Raw genomic sequence first — 25,030 nt, forward strand, 5'->3', positions numbered from 1 at the left:
GTGTTTGTCTTATTATTGAGTTGTATGAGTTCTTTATATGTTCTGAAATAAGTTCTTTATCAGGTACATGATTTGCAATTATTTTTTCTCCCATTTTGTGGCCTGTCTCTTCCATTTTCTTAATAACATCCTTTGAAGAGTAAACGTTTAATTTTGTTGATGTCCAGTTTATCAGATTTTTTCTTTTAAGGATTGTGCTTTCAGTATCATATCTAAGAAATCTTTGCCTAAAACTAAGGTTGCAAAGATTTTCTTCTGTGTTTTCTTCTAGAAGTTTTATAGTTTTCAGTTTCATTTAAATCTGTGAACTATTTTGAGTTAATTTTTGTGTGACATGAGCTAAACAGCTAAGTTCTATGTTTGTTTGTTTTCTATAATGATGTTCAGTTATTCCGGAATCGTTTGTTGAAGACTATCCTATCCTCCAATGAATTACATTGTGGAAATTAACCATAAATGTATGAGTTTACTTCTGGACTTTATCCTGTTCCATTGATCTATATGTCTGTCCTTAAGCCAGTACCCCACTGTCTCGATTACTGTAGCTTTATAGTAAGTCTTGAAGTCAGATGGTGTAAGTCCTCCAACTTTGCTCTTTCAAGATTGCTTTGGGGACTTCCCTGGCTGTCCAGTGGTTAAAACCCCTGCTTTGATTTTGATTAATTTTTTAAAATAAATTGATTTATTTTTGGCTGTGTTGGGTCTTCTTTGCTGCATGTGGGCCTTCTCTAGTTGTGGTGAGGGGGGGCTACTCTTTGTTGCGGTGCACGTGGTTCTTATTGCGGTGGCTTCTCTTGTTGCGAAGCACAGGCCCTAGAGTGTATGGGCTTCAGTAGTTGTGGCGTGCGGGCTCAGTAGTTGTGGCTCATGGGCTCTAGAGCACAGGCTCAGTAGTTGTGGCACACGGGCTTAGTTGCTCTGCGGCATGTGGGATCTTCCTGGACCAGGGCTCAAACCCGTGTTCCTGCATTGGCAGGCAGATTCTTAACCCTGTGCCACCAGGGAAGTCCCTGATTTTGATTAATTTTGATTGCTGTGTTCAGTCTATAGCTATGTTGTCCAGTATGGTAGCTGTGACCACATGTAGCCGTTGGGCACTGGAAATATGGCTAGTTTGGATTGGTATGTACTATAATTCTGAATACAATGGACTTTGAAAATTTAGATGGAAAAAAGATGTAAAATATAGTTCATTAGTTTCTATGGATTAAAATGTTGAAATAATATTTTAGATATTTTGGGTTAAATAAAATATATTTATAAATAAATTTTAGTTTTCATTTGTTTGCTGCTATATAGAAATACTTTTGGTTTTTATATATTGGCATTCTATTTTTTTATCTTACAAAATTTGTGAGTTCTACTAGTTTTGTAGATTCTTTTAGGATTTTCTGTGTAGTCATTTTATTTAGGAATAGAGACAGATTTGCTTCTTTTTTTAATCTTTTATGTCTTTTGTGTAGTGTGTCCTTTTTTTTTTTTTCCTTTCCTTATTGCCCTGGGTAGGGCTTTCATAATGTTAATGAAATGATGAGCGTGGTCATCCCTGCGATGTTCCTGATCTTAGCATTCACTATTTCATTATTGAGTATAATGTTTTCCATAGATGCCCTATATTAGATTCAGGCAGTTCCATTTTTCTTCCTAATTTGCTAAGAATTTTTGTCTTGAATGATTATTGAATTTTGTCAAATGAGTTTTCTTGCATCTACTGAAATGGTCATTTGGGTTTTTTCTGCCTTTATTTTGTTAATTCAGTGAATTGTCTTAGGAGTTTTCACATGTTAAATCAGCCTTTTCTATATTGCTGGATTTAATTTGCTAAAATATTTGGATTGATTTTTGTGTTTTTGTTCATAAGGCTTATTTGTAATTTTCTTTTTATATTTTTGTTAGGTTTTTATATCAGGGTTATGTTAGTCTCATAAAGTGAATTTGGAAGAAGTATTCCTTCCTGCTCTAGTTTCTGAAGTGTTTACTTAATATTAGTTTTGATAGAATTCACCAGTAAAAACTTCTGGGTCTGGCATTTTGTGAGAAAATTTTTTATCATGAATTCAATGTCTTTAATAGATATAGAGCTATTCAGTTTTTATTTTGTGTCAGTTTTGGTAAGTGTTTTTCAAGGAACTTGTCAATCTCATCTAAGATATCAAATTTATTAGCATTTGATTATTCATATTTTCCTATTTTCCTTTTAATACCTGTAAGATTTGTAGGGATAGTCCCTCTTATCACCCTCGTTATTGGCAATTTGTATTCTCTTTTTTTCTTAATTGTTCTAGCTAAAGTTTTTATCAACTTTATTGATTTTTTTAAAGAATCAACTTTTGGGGGCTTCCCTGGTGGCGCAGTGGTTGAGAGTCCGCCTGCCGATGCAGGGGACACGGGTTCGTACCCCGGTCCAGGAGGATCCCACATGCCGTGGAGTGCCTGGGCCTGGAGCCATGGCTGCTGAGCCTGCGCGTCCGGAGCCTGTGCTCCGCAATGGGAGAGGCCACAGCAGTGAGAGGCCCGCGTACCGCAAAAAAAAAAAAAAAAAAAAAAAAGAATCAACTTTTGGACTTTATTGATTTTCACTATTTGTTTTGGATTTTATTTCTGTTTTTATCTTTTTTCTTCTTTTAACTTTGTCATCTTTTTCTAGCTTCTTAAGGTAGGCCCTTATGTCATTGATTTTTGGACCTTTTATAGTATAAATACTTACATTTGTAAATTTCCCTCTTGGCATTATATTAGCTGCATCTCACAACTTTTATTATGTGGTATTTTCATTATCATTCGTTCAAAACATTTTCTAATTTTTCTTGTGATTTCTTCCTTGACACACAGGTTTTATAGAGGTATGTTCTTTAATTTCCAAATATTTGCTGTATAAGAAGAAGAAGGGCATGCTTGGCAGAGAACAGTCAGGGAGCCTCTTGGGGTGGCTGGAATCATTTGGTCTATTGCTGGACTCCTCAGGGCAGTGGTTCTGCAGTGGGTCCTAATGACTCTTGACTAACGCTTAAGGTTCATCTTGTCAGTACTGGAGAGCTGTGACGGGTTTTAAACAGGTTGGGACTGATCCTGGTAAGACGTGAAAGCTCTAAGAATAGTCTGTTATTGTAATTGTTACATGGAGGCTTTAGGAAACTCATCCTGGGGGCTATGGGTGGCGGGGGGTGGGGGTGGCGGGCAGATAACAGACACTGGCATGTCAGTATATAAGATACCTTTCCTTTGTCCAGGTGATAGTGAAGCCCTTCTGATGGAAGTGTTTAGGAGAGGCAGGACTAGAGATTGTGCAGTGGAATGGTGGTGATGGAAGAGGGTGGAGTGGTAAGGAAGAGCGAGACATAGAGGAAAATGCTGATGCAGGTGTAGGAGTGTGATGTCTCCAGTGACAAGATGGGCATTCAGGAGGAAGAGCACATTTAGTGTACCTGAACAGGTTCTGCGAGACTCATCACAGAGACCATTATGTTTGTTGAATTTGGCGACAAGGGAGTTTATATTGCCTGGTACATGTGTATAAAGAATAGTATATCCACTGTCGGCAATTCCAAATAGATTGAAATTCAGCAATTAAAATAAACATTTTGACAAACTGTGAACCAAAATTGAATTCATATTGGCAGTTATACCCACTGAACTTTCGAAGTATTATATATATTTTCAAGCATGATTCTTGAGAATAGCTCTAACATTTTGGGGAGGAGGTGGGGGGATACGAAAACATCTTATTTCTGCTCTTGAGAGTCTTTGTTTAAATTCATCCTAACTATTCTTGCCTCATGGTCTTGTGAGTATCCAAAGTGGACACATTCCACCAGCTAAGGGTTTGCAGTTTAGACAGGGGTAATAGTCCCAGGCATGCTGGAAATAGTGACCTATTATTATTGAGAAGGGCCCTCTTTGACCCCTGTGATGGAGAGAATGGTGGACTCTATCTCTGTGGGGAGAAGCTCAGATTAATCTGTAATTACCTTGGGGTTCCAAATTTTGGGGCAAGAACTTCCTAGTTCTTAGTTTCTAGTCTTTTCCTCGATTAGACTCATAAATAAATAAGACTTTTAATCTTCTTATTACATATTGATCTGATAGAACCGCAAATTTCTTTTGAACGTGACATGGTCATATGTGTTCCTTCCTAAGTCATTAGTTTTTTTGGCTGTCAGTGGTTATCACCTTGGACCCATTTTCCTTTTGGAAAAGGTTTGACCTTCTCATTGTGAGTCCTTTTTGGGGGAGTTCCCTGGTTGCCTAGTGGTTAGGATTTGGGGCTTTCACCGCCATGGCCTGGGTTCAGTCCCTGGTCGGGGAACCGAGATCTCGCAAGCTGCATGGTGCAGCCAAAAATAAATAAATAAATCCATAAAAGAAAGCTTTAAGTCGTTCTTGATAATATGTAATCCTAACTACTAACCGGTTGTTAGTTGCTTGTCAAAACAGTCCAGCAAGAGTTCATCTTGGTTCTGCTGGAAGATTTTTGTTCTCTACAATTGGACATATAAGAAGAGTGGAAGACTTCCCCCAGTTGTTAAGTGTTTTTATATATATATTTAGTTAGTTAGTTTATTTCTTTTTATTTATGGCTGTGTTGTGTCTTTGTTTCTGCATGCAGGCTTTCTCTAGTTGCGGCTAGCGGGGGCTACTCTTCATTGTGGTGCGCAGGCTTCTCGTTGGAGTGGCTTCTCTTGTTGCGGACATGGGCTCTAGGTGCTCCTGTATGAAAACTCAGTCCAGTGAGCAGAGTACCAAGGTTCTGTGTGTTCTCTTGGCTCCCTAGGTTGAAGTGTGCTCCTTGTTTTTCCTTGATTCAGTAGTACCCTCGTGTTTTGCAATGCTCTTTCTGGGTAGCCTTATCTAGGCCTCCAAACACATCCTAATCTTCTGACGCCCCGAGCCGGACTAGAAGATAAGGCCCCCTGGTGGTCCAGTGGTTAAGATTCTGTGTTTCACTGCTGGAGGCCTGGGTTCAATTCCTGGTCAGGGAACTAAGATCTCACAAGCCTCACGGCCAAAAAGAAAAAGATTAGGCCCCCACCCAAGTCTTGATGTTCAGGGTTCTGTTTTGTAACTAGCTTACTTTCCTATTAACATTAAAATTAATATATGAACTACTTTCTGTGTCAGTAAACTTAGCTATGCAACATCCTTTTCAGGGACTGCATATCCTGTATCATTTCCTCAGAAAAAATTTACAGAGGTAGAATTGCTAGTTCAGTGCACCTTCGAGGCTCTTTGATAGCCATAACCATTGTGCTTTAAAGGAGAATGTAGGGGCCAGAAAGGCTGCCCACGGACTTCTAAATTCTCCTTGCAATTAGGGCTCATTAGTTGCCGGTAATTCAGAGATTTTAAACAGGGGTGTTTTTTGTTTGTTTTGTTTTTCTGGGTTTATACAAGAAGTCCAAGCCTGAGGTTTTCTGCAAGTAACAGGCCTAACTAGAGGTGCACTTACCATGTATAGCCTCCTACAGCAGCTTGAGGAAACAAATCACATTAGGGAACCTAACAGCTCTTTTCCTTAAATTGGATGCTGGGTCGTTATTTACTGTAAATAGGATGGTTTCGCATAAGTTTCAAATCAAACTAATTTCTTTGAAGGGTCGTTAATGAAAACAAAGATCGAAAAATCAAGAGATCCAAGAAATCACTAAGACTATAAGAGTCTGAACTTAAAAGATGAAACAGAGAACCAAGAGGAAGAATTTGAAAGTCAAGCCTGGGCCTGCAATAGAGATGAATGTATGCATTTCTCAAAATGCAGAGCACTCTGAAAGAAACATTATAATTTGATTTCTTTTTTTTTTCTTTCTAGGTATCTCATTCAGTTGCTAAACTTATATTAGTTAATTTCCACTGGCAAGTCGCAGAGATAATGGACAGGTAAGGTGTTTGGGGGAGGAAGAAGAGATGGCATTGCCCATAGCTCCTCTCTCTGCCTACCCGCCCAGTGATGATGATTATTTATGTTTTGGAGAATGTCCTTACAGTGTGCAGATTATATTTTTAAAACACTGGATCATAGTGTATAGCCTTTTTTCCTCAGTATATGGTGAACATTTTCCCGTGTTTTCAGCATATTCTTTCTACCCCAGTTTTAACTAGCACAGTATTTTATTATATAGATGTTCCATACTTTTCCAAACCCCTGTTGTTGTACAGTGAAGTTAGGTCAAATTTTTTATGCCATTGTTAATTTTTAATCAGTGCCCTTCTAGATAACACTTGACAGTATCTCCAGTTATTTCTTTCAGACACATCAAGTGAGGAATACATCATGACATAGTGCATATTACCTTCAGAGAAAAGGTCAGCTAGTTTACCCCGCACTTCCAGAACCAGAGCCCTTGAGGCACACAACTTGGAGTCTCAGGTGTCCTGGAAGTTGTCAGGAGGAGGGGTTCCTCCTCCTTACGCATCCTCTAAGGGGGTTCCTCTAAGAGGCATCTGCTTCTGTCTAGCTCAGGGTTTCTCATCCTAAGCACTGTTGATGTGTTGGGCTAGATAACTCTTTGTTGTGAAGGGACTGTTCTGTGAATTGTAGGAGGTTTGGAAGAATCTCCGGGGTCTACCTACTAGAAGTCCGTAAATCAAAAATGCCTCTGGACTGCCAGCTAACTCCTGGAGAACAAAACTGCTCCTGCTGAGCAGTACACTGGTCACTACCCCTGCTCTTTCACACCACAGTGAGTCTTCCTTCTCTGTATGGTGTGATTCTGTTGATTGGCAGAGGAAGATCATTATGCCTTTCCTTCTCTAGGCTAAGAAGGCCAAACTAGCCAGAGCAGCCCAGCCTGATCAGGAAAGAGCAAATGCATTCCTGGTTCACTAACTGCACTCTCACTGTCTATACTGAAGAGCTGAATACAGTTAGGTAGACTTCCAGATGAACTTCCCTGTCTGCACTGCTATCCAAAACTCTGGAACTACATAGGTTCCGGTAATGGGTATCTAGCACTGTCCAAACTCTCTAGCCTAACTTGGGGATGGAGACAATTTGGATAGCTATAAAGATACTAAGAATAGTAGTGTGAGAACTAGGAATAAAAATTAAAGTAGGCATTCTGACTAGGCAGAGTAAGGAAATCATGTATATGAGATGTAGTTCTTCCCTGCTCAGATTCCTGGTGTCTTGGTAATGTGATTACCTGGACTTTGTGTGGCACTTTTATTGCCACATGATAACTGTTTTTATTTTTAAATGTATTTATGCCATACCTCATTCCAGAAAGGAATTAAATTTTTATTATGAAATTTTTTTCCCCAAAAATGTGTGAGTGTGCACTCACATGCCATATTTGTGATGTATATAGGTTTTAAAGACAAATAAAGCAAACAAAGAAACCCTCTGACCTTTACTCAGAGACCTCTCTGATGGCAATCCCTGCCTGGCTACAATCCCTTCCTTTTCCAGGGCGACCAGTACCTTGAATTCGGTATTGATCATTTTCTTATTTATTCTTAAATTATATATCTTTTAGTTTTGTATGTTTTTAGAACTTTACAGGCATGGAATCATATCATATGTATTCTTCAACTTTTTAAATTAATAAGGTTGAACATTATGACATCTTATCCATCGTCCTGTCAAAAACTATTTGTGAGTTTTTAGTTTTTTGCTGTTAAAAATAATGCAACTCTGAAAACTGTTGTACATGACTTATAGTGTCACATAATTTTTCTAGGGTTAAGTACAGAAAGTGAATTGCTGGTCTGTAGAGTATGTGTTACTTCAGCTTTACTAGATAATGCCAAAATGTTGTCCAAAGTGATTGTACCATGTTATATACCCACTAGTGGTGTAGGAGTGTCAGAATTAAAGTTTTACAGTCTGGTGGGTGTAAATGGCATCTGGTTGTCTTTAATTTCAATGTCCAGGTTATTAAGGAAGTTGATCATTTTTCCTATGTGATTTGTGCTTCCTCTTCTGTGAAATGCCTGTTATGTCTTTTGCCCATTTTTCTAATTGTTGTTTTTCATTTCAAATGGACGTTTAGGAGTTTTTGTTTTGTTTATTCTGAATATCAGTTCTTTACCAGTTGTATATGTATTGAATTATCTTTCAGTTTATAGCTTGGCTTTTCACTTTATCTTGTCTTCTGATGAACTGAAGTTCTTTTGGCTTGTGGGATCTCAGTTTCCTGACCAGGGATTAAACCTGGGCTACAGCAGTGAAAGCCCAGAATCCTGACCACTAGACTACCAGGGAGTTCCCTGAATTGAAGTTCTTAAATGTAGCATACAGAGTTTTCCTTTATGCTTTGCTTTTTCTGTGTCTTGAAGATATCCTTTCCTATTCTGAAGACATAGAGATATTTGCTTGTAATTCTAGAAAGGGACTTAAAGCAGATATGGTCCTTCATAAGTATTTTTCTTATAGTTGAGTGTCTTTAGGACAGAGTTGTTATTCTTATAGCAATTGAGAGCTAAAAAATTGAAAAAGCAGAAAGTATTTGTAGTAAGGTAAAAAGCCAGCTTGGTTTTGCGAGAAGGTAGTTAAAAGACAAAGACACTTCAGTGTGACTGCAACACATGTTGGTCTATCCTGTTTTTGTTCAGAAGTAAAACTATTTGTCTTCAGGTTCTGATTCCCTTTACTTCTGCGTTTTGTTTTGTAGATACAAGTCTAATTGTGCTCAACTGCTCGTTGAGGCTCGAGTTCAGCCCAATCCGTCGAAACATGTGAGTGTCTCCTCCTTGAATAAGGCTTCTCCTGTTGCCCGTGGCTCTTTCTGTGGCTCACATTGTTATTGAGAACCATCTTGCCTTGTTTGTAGTGCAATATGCCCATGATATTTGTTCCAGCATAGGCCTAAATCTTCCATTTCCATTATAGTTTGGAAATTTTCCTCATAGATGAGGAGTGAATCATTGCCTGCCCTCTCCAGCCTCACCTTTTTCCTTGCACTTACATACAGCCTGTACTCTATTCCTGCTGTGTTCTTGGTGTTCCCACTCACCGCATGCCTCTTTGACTCTGCTTGTGCCTTCCCTGGTCTGGAATGTCCAGATTCTGTCCCCATCTCTGCTTGTGGAAATGGAACTCATCTTTAGAGACCCACATCCAAGCCATCTCTCACAAAACATATCTCCTGGGACCACTCCCCTCCAAACTCCTCTAATTATATCTTTAAACCTTTATGTGTATGTTGTAGTAATTCACTCATATCTTTTCAGCTCCCCTACTAGACTGTAAGTGCTTTTTAAGTTTAGGAATCAATGTATAGCAATTTCCTCTGTATCTGAGAGTTCAGTCAGCATTTGTCAAATGAATGAGGGCCATGTTAAAAGCACTCTCAGGAGGGAGAATTGGGGCTCAGATCACCACATAACTTCTGCAGTCTCTTAGGAGAAAATTTCTAGGAGAATACTGGACAAACATGAGAATACGGTCCTTTTCCTCAAGTTATTTTTTGTATTCCCAGTAAACTAACAAGAACCTAATGTTAAACATGTAGTGGACTTTTTCATTGGTTAGTGTTTTTGGCTGGGGTCCCCAGATTGTCTTTGCCAGTTTGTGTAGCATGGTATGGATTCTGGAGTTTAAGCTTTACAGTTATTTGCCCACAAACTAGAAGAGTTTCTTCCCTTGTAGAAACCTTCCTCATCTCTCTAAATTAATTGTATGTGACATCTCTTTGGTATGTTAAGGATGAGTTGTAACTTGGTAAAAACTGTAATACTCTATGTTTTGGACATATTGATATGGGAAAACCACTGTCTTTGACACGTAAAACTGCATTGTGGGCTGTTAGAGGCTCACACTCAGCCTCTAAGCACCTATATGGCTGGGTTTGTAGTACTTGTTGAGGAGCAACTCTGTGCTGTGCTGAATGAGGGCAGTTTTCAAAAGAAACCCAATAGTCTCTAAAAGAAGGTGGATTGAATGACCTCTGAGGACCTTGACAGTTCTGAAATCCTGGTCTTTTCAGCCTGACGTTATAAACTACTGTTCTCATTTCCATCTTCTCTCTGCCTCTCTAAATCCTAGTGATTCATCAAGCCTAGTTCAGTTACCACCTCCTTCAGAAAGCCTTCCTGATAATATGCTTTCTGCTCAAAACTGGAACTCGCAGAGTGCACACATTGCAGTTGAGTTCTGACACTTGTTGCGGGGTCAGAATTGCCTCCCATGGCTCATATCACTCTGCCTCTCCCCAGGTCCCCACAACCCATCCCCCTCACCACTGCGCAGTGTGTATGCAGTTTGTGCGGAAGGAAAACCTACTGTCTCTGGCCTGTCAGCACCAGTTTTGCCGCAGCTGCTGGGAGCAACACTGCTCAGTACTTGTCAAGGATGGCGTGGGTGTGGGTGAGTCTGCCATAGGATTTATAAAAGGCTGGCATGAAGTATTTAGCTTTAGCTCTGCCCTTTCAGGTTCTCAGGTCAACTGAGTGTTTTCTTGTGAGCCTAATTGAAGTTTTTATTGTCAGAACCATTGGTTTCCAAACACATCTGTCTGAACAATGGCAACGTTTAGACCTGAGCAAAACGAGAGAGTTAAGGCTAATGTTTGGGCATATATGTAAACGTTGGTGTGAATGCAAGGCTACCTTCTCTTGCCTTTTGGGAGAACTGTCCTTTAAGCTGCCTACCGTATCTATCTTGATTCTCAGAGTGGCAGCCATAACTCAGAAACACCTAGAGAGTTAGCTGTTATTTAGGAAATATAAGCACAAATCAAACTTGATGATCAGTTAAAGGAATATTTAACTATGACTTGATATTTGAAACTAAATCAGCATTACTTTAATTGTGTCTGCAAAATCTCATTGTATTGACGGTAATCACATGCATGTAATATTAAACATCACAGAACTAAATTGTTAGTTAATAACCCTATAGGATTTTTTTTTTTTTTTTTGCGGTACGTGGGCCTCTCACTGTTGTGGCCTCTCCCGTTGCGGAGCACAGGCTCCGGATGCACAGGCTCAGCGGCCATGGCTCACGGGCCCAGCCACTCTGCGGCATGTGGGATCTTCTGGACCGGGGCACGAACCCGTGTCCCCTGCATTGGCAGGCAGACTCTCAACCACTGCGCCACCAGGGAAGCCCACCCTATAGGATTTTTTAAACAGTTTTGTTTTTTATTGGTGCTGTTTGTGATATATATGATTTAATTTGTTTTGTTTTTGTTGGGGGTTTTTTGGTGGCTCTGTGCGGCTTACAGGATCTTAGTTCCCCGACCAGGGATTGAACCCAGGGCTCTGGCAGTGAGAATGCCGAGTCCTGACCACTGGACCATCAGGGAATTCCCTATCCTATTTAATTTGGAATAATATTTTAGTTGCATCACTATGCAAATATATTAATTTCTCTCTTCTTTGAATAAATTCTGATGCTTTAGGGGTTCCTTACATAGAATCTGAATTTGTTGGTTGAACTCAGCAAATATATTATCGCTGTGTCTTCTGCGATACAGTTGTCCATCAGGTTATCTTTGTTCAACAGGTGTCTCTTGCATGGCTCAGGACTGCCCGCTTCGAACACCAGAGGACTTTGTGTTTCCATTGCTGCCCAATGAAGAATTGAGAGACAAATACAGACGCTACCTCTTCAGGGACTATGTGGAGGTATGCCCAGCCCCTGTTGTGCCCTCTGTCTTCCCAGGCCTGCTTTTCATCAGATGCTCACCAGTTACTTTATAGACTAGACTGCCAGTAGATGCTTTCGTTTGAAGAAAGAGCTCCACGGCTTTAAAACAGTTTGAAAACTACTAGAGTGCTAGTGAATCCCAGGTCTTTTGCTTCCTTGTTATGTATCCCTTGACCCATTATTTTACCTCTCTGAGCCTTGGTTTTCTCTTGTAGAATGGTCAGGCATCCCCACCTTATACAGAGTTGCTTAAACAAGCTGTTGTATGTCGGGATAAACACAAGTCAGGCATATCTCAGGAGTTGCTGTTCTGTTCAGTTCACTGTGTGGTTCAGCACAAAGAAGAGGTGTAGCTTTTTGGGCAATTGGAAAACTTGTTCAGGTTTTCAGTTTTGGAGTCCTTCCCCTGTATTGCGCTACCTGTTCAGGCTTGTTTGTTCTATGCAGCATAATTTTCATCTTTGTCTTTCATGCCCAAGCTTATTGGATTGATTGACGGTCTGGGTTGTCTCATGCACATGCCACAGGAAAAGCAATGCCTTGTTCCTTGTGCTGTTTTCTGCCTTTGGTAGATGCCTGAGGGTCATTGAGCCCCTCAGAGTCTTATGCACAGCTGAGTGGTCTGTGTTCCTTTCCAGCCCTGGTCCGTATGCCCTTTCATTTCAGAGACACACTTCTGTATTCCATTTTGTCATGTAATCTTAGAGCATTCTAGTGAGTTGCTACCTAGTTTAAGCTAAGCATTCAAAGGTCATTTTCAGGGATCTCCCTGGTGGTCCAGTGGTCAAGAATCTGCCTTCCAATGCAGGGGATTCGGGTTTGATCCCTGGTTGGGGAACTAAGATCCCACATGCCGCGGGGCAACTAAGCCTGTGTGCTCTGGAGCCTGTGCGCCACAACTAGAGAGAAGCCCACATGCTGCAACGAAGAGCCCACACACCTCAACGAAAGATCCCGCATGCCACAGCCAAGATCCCATGTGCCGCAACTAAGACCTGACGCAGCCAAATAAATAAATATTAAAAACAAGCAAACAAACAAAGGTCATTTGCACTACCTGCCTAATGTCTGGTCTTCACAACATCCATCTTGAATTCCTGTAGCCCCTTGATATAAGTCATCAGCTGGAAGAACAGAAGGTGTTTGAGGTTACTCAGGGAGGTCTAATTTGGAGGCACCAACTAGGGGATGTCCTCATTATTCCTCCCCTTGGTGTGTTCACAGAGTCACTACCAGCTCCAGCTGTGCCCTGGTGCAGACTGCCCCATGGTTATCCGGGTACAGGAGCCCAGAGCTCGCCGAGTACAGTGCAATCGGTGCAACGAGGTCTTCTGGTAAGAGTGAGTGTGGGTGCTGAGCAGCCCTGGGCTTGTGCCTTCCCCTGCTCTAAAGCATCACTGCCGTTGCTCTTATGAGGGTGGGGCTGGGAGAGGCAGGGTCGTTGAGCCAGAAGAGCAGCTCTGTTCCACGTGGGCAGGGTTTGTACCTAGCATCTCATGTTCCATGAGATGTTTGATAATAGTCAGTCTGGAGACAAGAACGGGGCACAGATTCTTGGGGAATGTGCTGTGGTTATGCTGCTGAGACTCATGGCCCAGAGACTGCATGTCTATATGGGTGTGTATCTACCTGCACAGATAATTCACATACTACTGTATGTGAAAGCAACAACCATCAACGTTTTAATCTTTCTCTTGGCCTTTCTGCTAATTTTATAACACTATAATCCATAAATGTGTTTATATTTACCTGGGGTTTACTCTATTCAGTAGACATGATGGGAATAGCTAAAGTATACTGAAGGCTTACCAGAGGAAATGCTCTGTCCTGATCATTTTACTTTCATTGTCACAACAACTGTGTATGATTGTACTGTTGTTACTCTTATGTTATAGGTGAGGAAATTGAGGTGCAAGGTAATGGCAGAGCCATAATTTAGGTCCAGACATGTCCCCAATTCATGCCTCCCTGGAAAATTCATGGTGGGGCTTCAGAGAAAGTACGTAGAAAATGTGGTATATGTGCATATGTGCCTGCCTTTCAAGATGTTGTTGAGGGAGTCTGTGATTCACCAAAGGTTAAGAACCACTAATGTGGTTGCTTTCCATCCTTTGTGTCCTGCATTATGAACTTCTTTTCCCTGGGACATGTGTTAGGCTACCTGCCTGAGAGCCTTTATCCATAACGTTGTGTTGGCTTGGACAAAAGGGAAATTAAAAACATGGGAGCCTGGCCTGATGAATGTTGGAGTGTTTTTCTTTTCTGATTTTAAGTTTCAAGCATTGTCAGATGTATCATGCCCCCTACAGATTGCACAAGTGCTGGCATTGTGCATCCTGTGTGCACATCTGACTTGGAGATAAGCCAAGGCTCCCAGAACTGGATCTCATTCCTGCCTTGGGCCTGAGTTGAGGTATCTTAGAATGCATCTCCATGCCCTTTGGGAAGCTGAATTCTGAATTTGATATCCTGTCAGGAAGGATTGACACCACATAAGATATTTGAAACAAACATTTCATTTGGGTTTATTGAGAGAAATTCACACAGTACTTCAGTATAATCCTGGGTGAGAAAAGGTCTCAGATGCCTTGATAGGTGACGTTACCTCTTTGAAAAGCTCTAATTCAGGATCTGTTGGCTTGGACAGAAGGAAAATGAAGAACACAGGATCTGACCTAACAATTATCTTTTCTGGTTTTAAGTTTCAAGTGTCGTCAGATGTATCACGCCCCCACAGACTGCGCCACAATTCGGAAATGGCTCACGAAGTGTGCAGACGACTCTGAAACAGCCAACTACATTAGTGCTCACACTAAAGACGTAAGGACTGTATCTTACCTGTCATGGATCTGCCCTCCTTAGTGCTACCCAGGGCCTTGCCCAGGAGATGTACCATCTGAGAGCAGAACAGGGCTCTTGATGGAGGCTCTTGATCAGGGCCTCAGGGCTCTTGATGGAGGCTGCCCAGACCTGGCAGAGTTTGTAGCAATTTATCATGGTATGCACCGAGTGCATTTATTTTAATAAATTGCTGAAATGCTTGGAGAAGTTTGACCCTTAGGAAAACTAATTAGAAGAAGACTAGGTTTTATTGAATGTTTCCCAAGCTTTAACAGCCCTGGGAGGGAGGTAGTTGATAGCCACACATAATAAATAGCAGAACTCTAATGCAAGCCCAAGCCTGCCCAATTCTCATTCTGGAAACTTCCCATGGGAAAGCATGGCCTGTAGCCCCTTGAGTTCTGCACGACTCAGCACTCAAGGATGTACCCTGTGCCAGTCACACGCTGAGTTGATGCACTCACAAGCACAGCTGTGACCATGACATCATTAAGCATAGTCCTTTTCATGGCGATGGAAGAGCACAGCATCAGACTGATCTCTGCATTGCTGCCTGGGGTTGCGGGCATCTCTCAAATGAGAGCGAGCTTTAGAGGTTATTTCCTTGGCCTCTCCTGGAAGCAGAAGTTCAGGCAAGCTGATGAGGACTTAGTCCAGTGTGGCAGCTTTTACGCTGCTTTGGCGTTCCTCCCAAGCAGGCAAGCTCTCTACTGACTCAGCTTGTGCTTAATCTGAGCGGCCTCGTGGCAGGGACAGATGGTGCTTGGAGTGTTTCAGAGCCAAACATGCTGACCTCATTTCCTTGAATTGCTGTTCCAGCCTCAGCGACCCGCCACATTTAAGTGAGATGCTCCTCCCCAGAAGTGCTCGCACGATGAGCTACTGGGCACGGGTGCCGGGAGCTTTGTGTAATTTGTCTTAGAACCGGCCTGATGGTGCGTGAGCCTAATGGCACCCTTCTGTCTCCTCAGTGTCCCAAGTGCAACATCTGCATTGAGAAGAATGGAGGCTGCAATCACATGGTGAGCAGATGCCTGTACGTTTTGCTTATGTGACATGGAACCTTTGGTCAGCGTGCTCTTAACATGTTCTCTTCTGTTTCCCTCTGACAGCAATGCTCCAAGTGTAAACACGGTGAGTCCCAGGCTTGATGTACAAGGCCCAGTGGCACAGTCTCTGTTTCTTGTGCACGGGTCTCCACTGCTTATTTAGTGAGTGCTTTTGTGGTGAAGTGATAAAACAGAAGGCAGCCTCAGTCACTTACAGTCATGATAACCAGATTAAAGCATTTATTGATTTATTATTTTTCGGTCCCTTTTATAATCCCACTGCCGTCTCGCTGACGCATGTAGTCAGAAGTCAAGTTTGGGGTGACTATTAGACCCTCGTGAATCCTCAGTCATCCAAGAAGAAGGTTTTAGTGTGTTCTTTTTATTTTTGCCAAGGCAGGTAAGTAGCATGGGGCTTATCTGGGCTGCCTTACAGATACCTTTTAAGCAGGCTGTACATGGTTTTACTGGAGGCAGTAAAATAATAGTTTTCCATTGAGGTTTTTTTTTTTATATATATATATAAATTTATTTACTTATTTATTTTTGGCTGCATTGGGTCTTTGTTGCTGTGCGTATGCTTTCTCTAGTTGTGGCAAGTGGGGGCTACTCTTTGTTGCGGTGCATGGGCTTCTCATTACAGTGGCTTCTCCTGTTGTGGAGCACGGCCTCTAGGCGTCCAGGCCTCAGTAGTTGTGGCTCGCAGGCTCTAGAGCTCAGGCTCAGTAGTTGTGGTGCACGGACTTAGTGGCTCCGTGGCATGTGGGAACTTCCTGGACCAGGGCTCGAACCCGTGTCCCCCTGCGTTGGCAGGCGGATTCTTAACCACTGTGCCACCAGGGAAGTCTCCTCTGAGGTTTTTTAAAGTTTTCAGAGGGGGTTTTGGCCTTTCAGGCCTCCGTCATCTATCAGTTGTAGGTTACATAGAACCTGTTGGTTTTGCTTTCCTTTCCTGCCAGATCAAGTAAAGAAATAAAATTCCTTTGGGTAGAAAATATGTCTAGATAGGTTTCTTACACAGCTGCTTAGATGCCAACCAGGAGGCCATGAGAGTTTCTCTTTGTAAGAGCCTGACTTACGCTATTCCTGTGTTCTCCCAGGAGCACACTGTAATCAGAGTAGACGAGGCAAGGTTTTAGACTGGAGTGGTGACCCTGAAGTGTAGAGTGAAGATAGGCCGAGGGTAGTGGCATATTTCCTCAGTGATATCGCACCCTAGCTTTTCTGCATGTTTGAATGAGAGGGACATACATGATCCACTTAGAACAGTGCACAAGACATACGTACAGTTTAAAGAGAAATGACAAAGTGAACATGCGAGTACCCACCACATTCTTAGTACTGAGGAAGTCCTCTGTGTGTCCCTCCTCAGTCATAGTCTCCCCATCCCTTACTGCCCAGAGTTAACTTCCATCCCTCACATTGCTGTATAGTTTTACTACCTGTACAGGCAACCCTAAGCAATGTAGTAGTATTTAAAACAGTAGCAAACACAACCTAGCTGACTGAGGAGAAAGCAATATTGCCACTGTTCAATGAAGCCTCCTAGGAGAAGAGAAGTGAACGACCTCTGGGTCTCTTGATTTGGCTTTAGCTTTAGCTTCTCCAGATTTTACAGAAGTCCCTTTTGGGAAGTCATTGAGCCAACTTATGGAGTGATTCCTGGGAAACAGGGTTTACCACTGTCGGGGTCTCTGGCAGAGACAGAACATAGAACTGTGGTTGGCCCCTCTCCATTAAGCCACAATAATTGTTCAGATGTATAGCATCCATAGGGGAGCTTTATTTTTCCCTCTTTGCTTCCTCAGTATGGAAACAGAGTCATAATTCTGGGTATGCACTATTGGGTGGGTTTTATGAAAATGTGCTTTTTCTTTTTTTTGGCCTCACTGTGTGGCTTGTGGGATCTTAGATCCCCCACCTGGGATTGAACCTGGGCCACGGCAGTGAAAGCACCGAGTCCTAACCAGTGGACCGCCAGGGAATTCCCATAAAAATGTGCTGTTTAAGACAGAAGAAAAGGGGGAAAAGTCTTTCTTTCCAGTTTCATGTACAACACCTAGGACAGGTGTTGAGAGTGGGCATAGTCAGGAGGGCACATGTGTTTTCTGAATGACCAGGTGGGCTTCAGTTGGACAAGTTTCTGCTTGTCACAGAGGCATTGGCACAGCAGACCAGTGGCCTTGTACAGTCAGCATCTGCTTGTGTTGGATTAAACGGCACAAAGCATATGTGTTCATGAAACTGAGACTATCCGTAGGCTGTTGTTCACATCAGCAAGGACAGGCTTACAGGGACAGTGGAATGTGACAGGGATGAGTGGTATACATTCCCTCTGTAAAGAGGCACCCTTGGAGAGTTCTGGATAGGTGACCCCCCCACCCCCCACCCAGAGCAGGATCTGTCTGTTTTCCTGCTTTGCCTATGACTTTGGAGGAATGTGGGCTTGTCTCGTGTGTGTAAATACTTCTTTCTCTATTCTGTGTAGACTTCTGCTGGATGTGTCTAGGAGATTGGAAGACCCACGGCAGCGAGTACTATGAGTGCAGTCGGTACAAGGAGAACCCTGACATTGTCAATCAGAGCCAGCAAGCCCAGGCCAGGGAGGCCCTCAAGAAGTACTTGTTCTACTTTGAGAGGGTAGGCATCCAGAAGCCTGGAGGGTGGGCTTCTTCCATTTGGCCTGCTGGGTGAAATTCCCAGTGACTGGTAGCCACAGCCAGCATGCTCACACAGAAGTCAGAAAGTGGAACTCCTGCAGTGGCCTGTGGGGTGCCTCCATAGATATGGCTTTCAGGCTCCACAGGGCGGCCACAGCTAACAAGGAAGGACCTGCTGACCTTGTTTGAATGATGAGTTGAAGGATAATGAAGGATCATCAGACAGTCTTTTCCATCCAGTGCCATGTTTGTTGTTTGTTTTTAATTGAGGTATAACTGACTGACAGTATTATATAATTTTCAGGTGTACAACATAGTGATTCATAATTTTTAAGGGTTATACTGCATTTATAGTTATTATAAAATGTTGGTTATATTCCCTGTGCTGTACAGTATATCCTTGTAGCTTATTTTACACATAGTAGTTTGTATCTCTTAATCCCCTACCCCTATCTTGCCCCTCCCCCTAATCCAGTGCCATCTTAATAGTCAGATTCAGAGGGCAGTTCATCCCAGGAAGACCCTTCAGAAGCCCACAGAGCATGGGACATTTCGTTTCTAAGCACAAGAGACCTGTAGTTACCTAGCTTTGCTTCATCCTCAGGGCTCGAGTCCTATTGCCGCAGGGGGGTAGAGTGATCTGGCAGGCAGACAGCTGCTCTGGACAGGGTTGGTAGTGTGGACTGAGGAAGCCCCCCTCTTGCAATCCCAAGGACACACAGTCCCCATCAGCTAGATGAGGCTGTGGCCATTCTGAACTCCTTTTGGATCTCCACCTTCCTGGGACTCCTGCAGCTTTCTCCCTCCTCTGAACCCTGTAGTGGGAGAACCACAACAAGAGCTTGCAGCTGGAGGCACAGACATACCAGCGGATTCACGAGAAGATTCAGGAGAGGGTCATGAATAATCTGGGGACGTGGATCGACTGGCAGTACCTACAGAATGCTGCCAAGCTTTTGGCCAAGGTTTGTACCCCCTCACTCTTCCAGCCCTGTCAGGCCCAGACCTCTGAGGGTGGGAGGCACTGTAGGGGGCAGGGGGCTTAGCACCCTGTGCAGTCCTGCATGCTCCTGCTTATGGGTCCACATTTTGCTGGGCTGTGCCCACTGAGGACCCAGCCCTCTGTGGATGTCCAGGGGATTTTAAGAAGAGTATTCCAGTGACTCGGCCTGCAGGGAAAGAACTGCAGGGAAAACTAGAGCCCTTTTCTTCTTTTGTCCCATCCATGCATCACTCAAAGGAAAATAAGAGATTGTCTTTGGACAAGTATTGAGATAGATGTGTGGACTCTGATGTCCGACTCAAGAGGGAAGAGCCATTGAGGCAGCTGCTGGTAATAAATCACAGTGTGGAAAAGGAACTGTGGGTGTTCTGTGACCATTTTTGTTTCAGTTTTTGCCATGTTGTCCCCCAATTCATCTTTTATTTGCCTTGGCCTCATTTCTTTCAGGCCCATACCCGTTGAGCCAGGCTAATTTGCATGGTGGGGTAGAATTGTAAAAGCCGCCTGAGATCCATGTAGTTAGGGTCATAGATACAGGTCCCTTCTCTTCTCTGTTGCAGTGTCGATACACCCTGCAGTACACGTACCCATATGCATACTACATGGAGTCTGGACCCAGGAAGAAGCTGGTAAGGCAAAGCGATTCTTCTTCTCTGCTCTCTTAGCTTCAGAGCTGCCCTTCTCTACCTGCACTTTGCAGGAGAGCAAGGACCAGATGCCTGGTTATTGGGAGGGCAAAATCAAAACTGGCAATTGTAAAATTTTATTTCTCCCCTAGGCATTTCCAAAGTAGATCTCAGGTGCTGGTATTTTGTGTAATAGGAAGGCAGATATACTGAAGCCAGTGAACAACTATATTTTTGGGGTGACTGGCTGAAAATGTCTGTTGCCACTTGGGAGCCAGTGCCCATGCTTTGGGAGGATATGCAGCTTGCATGTTCCTAAATATAGTGGACTTTGTTTGCATCTTGGTTTAATTTTCATCTTAGATGTTGGGTTGTTTCCCCCCAATTATAAAGTAATTCACACTTATTGTTTAAATGTTGAAAAACTTAGAAAAACATTTACATCATTTATCATCCCACCAGAAAGAAATGACTGCTGTTAGTGTTTTCCAGCCTTTTAAAATTAATATTATTTCTATAATCAAGGTTATATATATAACATTTTTTTGTTACAACTAATTGTTTTTGCAGCTGTTGTTATTTACCCGGCTGGAAAATGCCATTTTGTAATAGTTGCATAAATGTTCCAGTATATGGTTGTACCAACATTTGGGGCATTTATTGTTTCTGTTTTTCACTATCATAAATAAGACATTGGGAAACCTCTTTGTGCAACTGATTTGTGCAGTGGGTATATAATTACTAAGTCAAATGGTTTGAAAATTTTTAAAGACTCTTGATTTTCAGAAGGGCTGAAAAAATGCAGTGTTCAGTGAATACAGTGTCTGTGAATATCCACTTTGACTTGTTCTTGTAGCATCCATTTCGCTGTATGTTGGGAGCATTCTCTTCAGTGGCTTAAGTTCTTCCCTTTTCTTTGGGGGTGGAGGGTGAGTGTGGCCTTGCCACATGGCTTTACTCCATAGGTAGCCTTTTTTTTTTTTTTTTTTGCGGTCCGCGGGCCTCTCACTGTTGTGGTCTCTCCCGCTGCGGAGCACAGGCTCCGGACACGCAGGCTCAGCGGCCACGGCTCTCGGGCCCAGCCGCTCCGCAGCATGTGGAATCTTCCCAGACCGGGTCACGAACCTGTGTCCTCTGCATCGGCAGGCGGACTCTCAACCACTGTGCCACCAGGGAAGCCCCTTTTGATTGGATTCTGGCTCTGGGTACAGGAAGTAGCACTGCTCTCTGAGGACAGTATCAGAGACACGGTTGTCTATAGCTCGTGCGAGCCTGAGGTGCTGCATCTGCCCCTCCCATCTGCAGGCCCTGCCCCGGCTACAGCCCCTTCTCCTTTTGACCCTCCTGCTCTACCCATACAGTTTGAATACCAGCAGGCTCAGCTGGAGGCTGAGATCGAAAACCTGTCATGGAAGGTGGAGCGTGCAGACAGCTATGACAGAGGGGTAAGTGCTGTCCTCTTGGATCCTCTGGCAGGCAAGGGAGGGCTGGTGTGGTAATAGGTAACATGGTAGTTGGCATGTAGACTGGAGGCTGCTGCTGAGAAGGGTGGGAAGGTCAGTGCTTTTGACTTCTTGGAGTCCGTGGCAGGGGGGGCAGGGGTGGGGTGGCTTTAGCTGCTCCCTGCTCATGGGACTGGGCCATGCAAGCACCTATCTTGCTTCCTTGGTGCAGGACTTAGAGAACCAGATGCACATAGCAGAGCAGCGGAGGAGAACCCTGCTGAAGGATTTCCATGACACCTAGGTTGGGACATGGACGTGCCAGAGTGAGGAAGATGTGGCTGCGAGGTCTCCCGGCTGCTGTACTGCATGCTGCAGGCTCTGCCTTTCACAACCCCAGGCAACAGCCAGGGCCCCACTCCTGAGAGACACTGGCCACACACCTCTTAGTCGATTTCTGTTTTTTTTTTTTTCCCTCATCTTTTGCTTTTTGTTTTTCCCAGGGTAGAGGCCATGTTGAATTGGCCTCTTCTCAGGACCTTTAATTCCCCCTGGATGGTTGTTGGGAGGGAGGGAAAGTTTTTTTTTGAATGACTATTAATAGGATTAGATCATTACAACTTATAATTTTCAAAGGTTGTACAATTATACAAAAAAGAGGGGGCAAACAAACCATAGAATTACACAGAACCCTTTTTAAAAATAAATTGGCATTGGAGTGTTTTAACCTCTAGCTATTTTACTTAGAATGTAACATATGCTGCCCGCTCACCTTGCCTCAGAATCTCTACTGCAAGAGGGCCCCGGTGGTCTTTGCTTGCCAGATTCATATGTGTTTGGCCACAGCTAGAGTCCCAAGGGAAGAGCATGGGTGGCAGATGGTGGGAAATTAAGTTGGCCTGAGTTATAGGCATGGAGCGCAGGGAATCACATCGTGCCTCCTGTCTGGTCCTTGTAGACCCTTTTGTGGTCAGGTGCACTGCCTTACGTTGGCAGTGAGGAGACAATACAGAACGGAGTCTTGCCATGGGGTGTCATCCTGTCTGATGGCACTGTGTGTCTGTGGACTCATCTTAATTCTTGAAAGTGAGCTTTACCTGGGTCTGGCTACTCAGGCCAGAGCCCACAGCAGAACACGTAGGTGGGCTTGTGGCCCTCCAGACCAGGGGATGTGAGTTCAGCACAGTTTTCTTTTGTTTTCTAAAGATAGAGATCCACTTTTAAAGGGGATTGTTCCCCCAAATAAATTTGTTTTACCTTGGTTCCTTCTTTTGTGCCAGTGTTCCCGTGGTGTGACTCTGACCAGGTTCACACACAGCCATACCTGACACTGTCCTGCTACACTTTCCTCTGGTGAACGTTAGGGTCAGAGTTCAGCATGGTCCTCCCAAGGACGGACTCTGGTCTGCCTGGCTCAGGGACCTTGTTTGCACAAATTGTTTTCATGTTAACCTGGAGTGTATGTCTCCATTACCCACTCTAGGAGTTGGTTGCGCTCCCCCTTGCCTGGTTTCAGCTATTGGAGGACAGCACCTCTAGGGTCTGGGAGTCTGAGGCCAGCACGGTTCTTGATTTGTGGTCCCAGCTCCTGTACCACAAGGGGCGGGCCAGGGAAAAAGGCCAGCTTTTTCACAGTGCAGAGGAACAAGTGGTTTGCATGGTGTCCTACCTGTCCTGAACCTGGTCCTGTGGGCCTTTCAGAAGTTACATCTGTGATTCCTGGGGTTTCTATGGCTTTTTTCAGTGCCTCCACTCTGAGGCCGGCAGAGTTGTCCATACTCGATAGGGCCTCCTTGACCTCCTGGAAGAGTTGCTTAGGAGATCTGTGAATAAATATTGTGTTGGAAATTCTTTGATATTCAAACATTTTCACCTCAGTCGGTAATTTCCCAGGTACCATGTAAGCTGTAAACTGAATCACTCTTGAAGGCAGAGGACAGCTGTAACTCTTGGAGTCATGGGGTACATAGTCGGCTGCAGGCTCCCTTTCTCCCCAATCAGATTTTGCCTCTTCCTGTCATCTCCTGCAAGGAAAGGACCACGGGGTGGAGCGGTAGGACAAGTTAGGAGTATAGCAGATGAACCCAGAGTTGGACAGTGCTGAGCTAACTGAAGGAGAAGAGTGCCTGCTGCGGGACCTAGGGGTGGGGTGTGACTGTTGCATTGGCCCATGGAAGATCCTGGTGTCTGGAGCTTTTACCTCTGCATTGAGTCCTTTCTGTGTCACCGCCATGGCAGTGGCAGGAGCTGAGTTGCAGCTCTGCACCTTAAGTCACACCCTCGGCACCCTGGGCATTTTTTGGACTGCACAGCTACCACATAGTGCATTTGCATCCAGCTGTGGCCCCAACCACTGGAGCTGCAGGAGGTTCTGTGCCCAGACTGCAGCCTGCAGCCCTTGATCTGCAGAGAACTTTCTTTCGTGCCTCAAGTGGCTGTCTCTTGTTAACATCAGGAAGATAGAAAAGGTCAGGCAGAATTTTTCTGCCCTGCAAAGGAAGGCACAGTGTTTTCATGAATTTACCATGTATCTTTGTTTTCTTCAAAGAAAAAGTTGAGGTGATGTCATCTGCTCAACCTTGAGTGGTTTATTCAAAATAAACTGCAAGTTTCTGATTATAAAAGTGTGTGCAGAGTCATTCTTCAAAGGATCCAAGTAGCCTTCTGAGCCAATGCCCCCGGGGGTTCAGGCCACTGAGCACCAAATAGGGGCCTTCCTGTTGGCCAGTCCCCTCTTCCAGAGGGCTGTGAAGGCCCCACTGGCCTGACTGCTCTGCCTTTCTTCCCTTTCTGGGGAGAGGTCACCTGTGGAGGGAAGTGGAATATCCTGGTACTTTTGGCTTTCCTTTCCCTCCTTGGGTACAGACCAAACCATTCCCCACCAAACACAGATCCCAGGATGTGGTAATGTACTGATTCTAATGCCCTACAGCCCTGCTGAGTCCCTGAGCTGCTTATTCAGAAGATCCTTGGGTCCCTCCAAAACAGATGTGGGAGCAAAGGGCCATGGAGTATGGAAGCGGGACTTGTGGCTTCACAGGAGCTCTGGGCTTAGGAAGAGAGGACTCTCGACAGGAACTGGAAATGTTTGAAGTTTAATCCCAAAGGCTGAGGACAGTAAACAGAGCTTGGATTCTGAACAAGGGGGTCTGCATTTGTGGTGTCAGGAGTGGTGGCAACTTCACTGATAGGGGTGAAGGCTCCAGCGCTGTGGGCAGCACAGCATGCACAGGGCAGCCAAAGCCGGGGAGGTCCCAGACACTGCTAGTCAAGTCCACAGCTGCTCCTCTTTGGACTTCAGATGTGCCAAGCCCCATGCTCAGCACCTGGGCATACAATAGTGTGCAAAAGATGGTCTCTACCCTCTAGGAGCCTCCAGAACATGGAGGACACAGACAGAACTGGTCACTAGTGAATGTTTTCACTGAGGCAGCAAGGCCAGGGGCTGAAGAGCTGCTCCTGCAGATCAGTGGGCAGGATACCAATGGCCTTGGCACCATACCCTTGGTGATCTTAGAACAAGAGAAGATAGCACATTCTAGCAAAATCTGGAGGAGGGATTTTCCACATACTCTTCAGGGCTTCCTGCAACAATCTGAGCATTGCCTATATAGTGAGCTCTATTTTGGGCATGGAGGACATAGCCATTGAATTTGTTAGACCAGTTCCTGTCCCCACAAGATAATCACACTAATGGTCACTGAGCACATATCCACTTAGTCGTCACAGCAGCCCTGTGAGGTAGGTGCTGTCACCGTCCAAAATGAGTAATTTGCCCAAGGTCATCATTCTAGTAAATGGCGAAACAAAAAACATTCACTG

General features: G+C 44.0%; 1 protein-coding gene across 3 annotated transcripts in view; it reads left to right on the forward strand.

Moving 5' to 3' along the window:
• The window catches only part of ARIH2 (ariadne RBR E3 ubiquitin protein ligase 2), a 46,059-nt gene extending 23,590 nt beyond the window's left edge, over positions 1 to 22,469 (forward strand). For 2 of the 3 annotated variants that reach the window (XM_060022442.1, XM_060022445.1), the window contains 13 exons: positions 5,807 to 5,874; positions 8,610 to 8,673; positions 10,153 to 10,303; positions 11,444 to 11,565; positions 12,812 to 12,921; positions 14,290 to 14,407; positions 15,400 to 15,450; positions 15,541 to 15,562; positions 17,966 to 18,117; positions 18,959 to 19,102; positions 19,701 to 19,769; positions 21,128 to 21,211; positions 21,441 to 22,469. In XM_060022442.1, coding sequence (XP_059878425.1) covers positions 5,807 to 5,874; positions 8,610 to 8,673; positions 10,153 to 10,303; positions 11,444 to 11,565; positions 12,812 to 12,921; positions 14,290 to 14,407; positions 15,400 to 15,450; positions 15,541 to 15,562; positions 17,966 to 18,117; positions 18,959 to 19,102; positions 19,701 to 19,769; positions 21,128 to 21,211; positions 21,441 to 21,512 — 1,227 coding nt within the window. In that variant the 3' untranslated portion in view covers positions 21,513 to 22,469. Of the gene's footprint in view, positions 1 to 5,806; positions 5,875 to 8,609; positions 8,674 to 10,152; positions 10,304 to 11,443; positions 11,566 to 12,811; positions 12,922 to 14,289; positions 14,408 to 15,399; positions 15,451 to 15,540; positions 15,563 to 17,965; positions 18,118 to 18,958; positions 19,103 to 19,700; positions 19,770 to 21,071; positions 21,212 to 21,440 lie in introns of all 3 variants that reach the window. The other variant, XM_060022444.1, reaches the window with a different exon arrangement.
• Positions 22,470 to 25,030: the final 2,561 nt, after the last annotated feature.

The sequence above is a fragment of the Delphinus delphis genome, chromosome 10 (assembly GCF_949987515.2).
Source record: "Delphinus delphis chromosome 10, mDelDel1.2, whole genome shotgun sequence".
Lineage (NCBI taxonomy): Eukaryota > Metazoa > Chordata > Mammalia > Artiodactyla > Delphinidae > Delphinus > Delphinus delphis.